This window comes from Mus caroli, chromosome 3, assembly GCF_900094665.2.
Source record: "Mus caroli chromosome 3, CAROLI_EIJ_v1.1, whole genome shotgun sequence".
NCBI classification, from domain to species: Eukaryota; Metazoa; Chordata; class Mammalia; order Rodentia; family Muridae; genus Mus; species Mus caroli.
In genome coordinates, this window is record NC_034572.1 from 116810687 (window position 1) to 116817159 (window position 6473).

The 6473-nt window shown below is 46.5% G+C and overlaps 1 protein-coding gene across 1 annotated transcript in view; it reads left to right on the forward strand.

Moving 5' to 3' along the window:
- Sec24d (SEC24 homolog D, COPII coat complex component) overlaps positions 1-6473 on the forward strand; it is a 101866-nt gene that overhangs the window by 24229 nt on the left and 71164 nt on the right. Inside the window, exons 5-6 of the mRNA XM_021157473.2 lie at positions 2256-2531; positions 2849-2982. Of these exons, the coding sequence (XP_021013132.1) occupies positions 2256-2531; positions 2849-2982 (410 nt within the window). The remainder of the gene's footprint in view (positions 1-2255; positions 2532-2848; positions 2983-6473) is intronic.

The following is a 6473-nucleotide window of genomic DNA, read 5'->3' on the forward strand; positions in this document are numbered from 1 at the left end:
TCCCCCCTCTCCCCCTTTCCCTCTCCCTCTCCCTCTCCCCCTCCCCCTCTCCCTCTCGGTTATTTTTCTATTGCTATGATAAAACCTTATGACCAAAAGTAACATCAGAAGGGAAGGGAAGGGAAGGGTTTATTTCACCTTATACTTCTAAGCAACTATCCCATCACTGAGGGAAGTCAGGCCAGGAATTCAAGGCAAAAACCTGGGGGCAGGAACTGGTGCAGAGGCCCATATAACTAGCATCTCCAAAATGCTGGGTTCTGCTGCAGCTGGGCTCTCTTCAGGGACTCTGCCCTGCCACATGGTACCGAATCTCAGCTTCTCTCCATGACCCCTTCAGTCCTGGGGCTCCTACTTCAATAGAGGTTGCACCTTGATCAGTGTTCTTTCCTGGTCAGTCATTGTGCCAAACCTCAGTTGCTCTCCATGACTCCATCCTGGCTTCAAAGCCACTGTCACCTGGGAAACTCTGACATTCCAAGTTTGGCTGCCAGCACAGGATACAGCCTTGGTTTCCTCTGGACCACAGTCTGTGTGCTGACCCTGAGGAAACACTTCCCAGAAGATTCTGCCTCAACGAGGTGGGTCTCTTCTTAATCATAGCAGGTTCTCTGGCCTCAGCTGACCAGCATCAATAGTTTTTCCAGCAGAGCAAACATTTTCTCCTTTAGTCCAGTGGTTCTAATCTCTTGTTCATTACAACCGGTTTTTCAGCTCCAGCTGATAGCACGGATTCTTAGCATGAAAATATCACACAGATGGCCCTGGTAGTGTCTTTGCTTTTCTCTGAAACTTCCAAGTCAGGCCTCAATCGTTTGCACTGCTCACAGCATATCTTCTAAGTTCCAACAGAACAGCTCATTGATCTCTGAGACTCAAAGGCCTTCTCAACCCAAAGTTCAAATGCTATGATAATCTAAAAAACCACACGGTCAGGTCTGTGACAGCCATAACCCTAAACATGCTTCCAGTTTATGCCTTCGTTGGAGTTTTGTTGCTATAATAAAACACCATGACCAAAACCAACTTGGGGAGAAAAGGGTTTATTTTGTCTTACATTGTATTGTAGTCAATCATCCAGGGAAGTCAGAGCAGGAACTTGAGATGGGAATCTGGAGACAGAGACTGATGCAGAGGCCATGGAGAGTGCTGCCTTACTGCCTTGCTCCTCGTGGTTTGCTTGGCCTAATTTCTTACAGACTTCGGGTAGGAGTGGCACTGTCCGTAGTGAGCTGGGCCTTTCTACATCAGTCATCAAGAAAATGTACCTCAGGCCAGTCTGGTGGGGGAAATTTTCTCAACTGAGTTTCTGTCTTTTAAAAGAACTCTAGCTGGGTCAGGTTGACATTAACGAGCCAGCAATACTCCCTTACTGCTCAAGCCTCGTTTGTCAGAAGTATTGATAACTACCTCCCAGAATATTTCTGGCCTTTTTACCAGTTTCCAAATGGATGTCTGAGGAAGCAGCTAAGTTTCACAAAAGGCTAAGCCAGGAAACCATCTGGGTCTCCAGTGTAAATGGAGAGCCTGCCAGTGGCCCAGACCTTCTGCCATGTTACTTCTATCTGCTTCTGAACGTGTTTGGTCAAGTCACACTCAGAGTGCAAATACTTCATTGAAGGTGCAAATTATCTGAACGATGCTTGTTCTATACATTTTTCTTTTATATTCAAGATTTTATAGGAGATATAGATGTTTTAAATTAGTGTGTGGATCACATAAAGTTAATGCACTTGGGTTAAAATTTGTGTTGTTAAGAAGTCTCTCACTGGGGTCGGCTCAGGGGTTAAGAGCACTTTCTGCTCTTAGAGTGAACCCAAGTTCAGTTACCAGAACCCACATGGCTGTTCACAACTGTCTATAATTTTAACTCCTTCTTCTGACCTTCATTCAATGCGAGCACACATGTACACACATGTGCATGTGTGCGTGCATGCACACATACACACACATAAGCACATGTACATACACAAATACTAAATCTTTTTAAAACAGAAATCCCTTACTAAAACGAGAAGTGTTGCTTTTATGCTGCTCTTCTAAAACATTCTATTTGGGAAAAAGATGGCTCCAAGTAATATATCATTTTCTGTGGGATAATTTTATTTTGTGGTCACCATATATACATGAATATGCAATCCTTAAACATGCCCTTTTGATTTGTGTATGGAAATTAAACATCTATGTCATATGCTTTGTAGGCATCAGACCTCTGAGAAATGTGGCTCTGAGCCGTGGTCTTCTCTCTCCCACAGGTGTAGGCGCGACTCCTCAGAGCCAGGGTCCGCCTGGCCCTCAGTCAGCAGGCACCTTCCAGGGGCCTCCACAACCTGCACAGCCATCTATTCTGCAGCCAGGACATCAGGTTCCGCCGCCACCCCCCACGGCCCTGAACGGCCCTGGTGCCTCTCCTATGTCTCCACCAACTCACAGGCAAGATGGCCTTCCTGTTCCAGCTCCTCTGAACGCCCAGTATCAGCCCCCACCTCCACCAGGCCAGACCCTGGGTACTGGCTACCCTCCACAGCAAGGTAAGGTGGACAGGGTGAAGCAGGGGGTGGGGGGATGGGGGTGGGGGTGGAAATCACCTGGGGGTGTGCTTAGAGGAAGTCAGATTTGTTTCTGTGTCAACTGCTGAGGGACAGTAGTCTCTGGATAGCATCAGAAGGGCAAGTTAAACGGAGAGTGTAAGAACTCCCTCTTAGCTTCCTGCTTTATTTAACAAGACAAACTTGGTGGCATGCTTGATTCAGCAGTGTGATATTGTCAGTGACTCTTACACCTGGGTCTGGACACTGTCATTTATTCTTGTTTTTTTCTTTTTCTTTCTTTCTTTTTTTTTTTCAAGCAACCAACTATGGACCGCAGATGGGAGGTGCACAGATGTCTTACCCAGGAGGCTTCCCTGGAGGTCCTGCCCAGATGGCTGGGCCAGCACCACAGCTCCAGAGGAAGCTGGATCCGGACTCCATCCCCAGCCCTGTGAGTGTCCTCTGTGTCCCACACAGACGCTCTTCCATTTGTTAGCATTGAGTCCTCCAGGGCCTGTAGAAGGTCTGGGACACTGGCCACAGGAGGAGGCTTCTGTTCTTCATCCTCGGGCTCAGAGCATTCTGAGGGCTAAGAGGGAGGGCTCGGCCTCCTGATCAGACAGATACAGAGAAGGATGAAGAATTTTGGCTCTTTTTATACTTCTATAAACTTGAAGATTTGTGATAAAGTATCAAATGTTTATAACAAACTTTATAATACATTGAAAGATATTCAAGGTGCTTTGCTCCCAGTCAGTTGTTTTTTGGAAGGTTCTGAAAACTTTCTGAGGTGTGTCCTGCCTGGGGAAGTCAGCCTTTGGGGTGTTTTGTTCCTAGCCTGTGGTAGTTTGAGGAGAATATCCCCTAGAGGATTATCTGTTTGAACACTTGGTCTCCCCGCTGATGGCACTGTTTGTGGAGGGGTAGGACGTGTGGCCTTATTGAAGGAATTGTGTGACTGGGAGTGGGCTTAGGCAGCTGAAGTCCTTTTCCTACTGCAGTCTACTCTCTCGGCTTTGTGCTTGTGGTTCAAGAAGTGAGCTTTCAGCTTCCTGCGCCTACCGCAATGCCTGCCACATTCTGCCACACTATTCTTGCTGTAGACTTGCTGATGGACTCTGACCATCTGGAACCATAAGAGTAAATAAACTCTTAGTTCTATAAATCGCCTTGCTCAGCGTGTTTTATCACAGCAACAGAAGGAGAAATAATACATGGCCCCTTTCTGCCGTGCCCTCTGCTTGCTGTCTGCTGTGAGGTGTACAGACACGAACACAAAATGTCGCATACATGCCATGCCGGCTGCTCCTCCACCAGGAGGCTCTGCCCAAACGCATGGGACCAGGCAGCCATGGGCTGAGTCCTCTGAGGCAGCTAGATAAGCCTTTCTTCTGTTAAGGTGCTGCCGCCAGTGACCAAGTGTCTTTACTAAAACACAGTTAGTGGATGATTAGGGCTAGGACCTTGTTTCCCTGGGCTGATTTTAAGGGCCCGTGTGATTTCAGGTAACCTCCCCTCCCCAACTCTTGTCCTCACCAGGTCTGTTCCTGTTACAATCTCATCTACCTTCAGTATCCTTGCAGATGGATTTCCCAGTTCCCTGGTCTGCCAGGTTTCCACCTTCCCCTACCCTTTCCCAGAGCTGACCACAGGTCATGTGACCACCAAATACCCCTGAGAGCATTGCATTTCCATCTCCTTTGAAAGCCAAAGCAACTGCTCTCTGCACCAGGTCTTTCACACCTAACACTTTTCTTTGACTTCATCTCTTAACCGTGTGTTTGTGTTTGCAGGTGAATTTGCATGTACCTTTGTGTTGGTGTCTTTGAATTTGTGTGCTGTATGTGAGCATTCGGGGTGTGTTTGTGAATGTGAATGTCTCTGTGTGTGCATGTGTGTGTGTTTGTATTTGTTGTATACAGGTGTTTGTGTGTGCATGAATATGTCTATGTGTGTTTGATTATACATGTGAGCTTTTTGTGTGGGTTTGTGTGTGTAGGGGGTTGTATGTATGAGTGTATGTGTGTGGTTTGTATATATATGTATGTATGTATGTATATATACACATATATATGTGTGTGTATGTGTGTGGTATATATATATGTTCATATGTGTCTGTATGTGGTATGTGTATATGTATGTACATACATGTCTTTATATGTATTTACGTGTGGGTATATATATGCCCATATATATGTGTTTGTGTATGTGTGTGCTATGTGCATATATGTATGTATATGTGTGTGCATGAGTATATATGTATGTGTGAGGTTCTTGTTATTGCCTGGTACCTCTCCCCACTTAGGGGTAGGGTGCTTAATCTTTGGAATGATCTTTTCTGTGTGGACATTTAGTCTCTATTCGTGATGGATATTTAGTCAACATTATTCATCCCCAAGAACAGTCAGCTGACATCAACGGAGACATTTTCAGAATTCTCATTCTTGGGCTCCACTCAGACTGTGGGTGGTGGGCACCCTGATGAGGGGCCATTACTCAAGGTGCTCTCATTCTCAGGGCTTCCAGCAAAACTGGATCCTCAGAAAGACCTCTCCCCTGAAACCCAGCCCTGTTCTGTCTGCCAGCTCCTTACCTGCAAAGCTGCAGACTCATCAAGGACTCTTATACCTTCCTTTAGTCCTCTGATTAATTCTGTCTCTGTTCATCAGCTCTCCCCGGTGCACGCCTCTACCATCCAGCTGCCTGAGACTCTGAGAACCTCCTAACTAGCCTGGAAGTCGCTGTGCCCAGGCTATCCATCCAATTTAAGTCAGAGCAGATCCAAAGCTCACCAGTACTCCTTCATAGCTAACAGTCAACATTCTTACCATTCCTCACACAGTGCTTCATTGTTGGCCACTCCTGACTCCAGCTCCCCTCACTACAAGTGCACACAAATACTAATGCCTCCGATGTGGTCTCTCCTTGCCCTGTGCCTCTGTTTTAGTTGGGCTAGCTCTTCAAACATGCCTCGTTTGGGCCTCAGCTTGACTCCTGACTTTTCTATTACCTGCATACATTCTCCTGTCCTAGGCATATGCAAGGCCCAACTCGTGTGGTCCTTTTTTCCCTGTGTCTTTACTACCCACTCAGTATCCCTGGAGTGATACTGGGGCTGGAGTATGGTGTCCCTTCATGTCCTGGCAGAGGGCACGTTATTTGTACCTTTATTTATCTGCCACCTTTCTTCTAGACTTGAACATCTAGTTTGTCCACTGCTGTCTCTACTACTAAACAGAACCTGCTGTTCATGCTCAGCGAATGGGGGCGAATATTAATAAGAAGAAGCAGGCGCCCTGGTTCATCACGAACCTCGCAAGTGCTTATGTGCAAACCAGCTCCATGTATTTTATCTTGAAGAGATAACGTGATGCCAGATGGAGCCTGCTTATTTTCCTATGATGAAAACAACACATTTTGTTAATGAAATAAACTCTTTTTTGTGGAAAGAAAGATGTCATTCTGCAATCCCGAGTGAGGCACCTAGGACAGTAGACCTTTGACTGGTGGTCTTTGCCACATTATGGCGTGCTGGAAGCTGTACGACTGAAGGTCTCCCTCACCCCTTCTGCCCCGCAGGAGGATTATTCAGAGGTTGTGTCCTTCCCTTTCCTTTCACCATGCACGATTCAAACAGGTCTACCTGGAGCAGCACCGCTAACTGGCCACATCTTAAGTCGCTTCTCCTGATACGTTTCGCCCCAGAGCAAGCTTCCTTTGTGTTCTCTCCTGATTATGGTTCCACAACACTCACGGGAATGATGCCCGTGGCACATCTGAGAGGGAGAGAGAGATCTGTGTCTTCCGAGGGCGCTCTGACATCATTGCATGTCACCGTGGTACCTCTGAGCCCACACGTGCAGGTCACAGCCCAGTCACTGTTGGAGTTTTTGCTTATTGTCCCATTTATTTATTTATTTATTTATTTATTTATTTATTTAT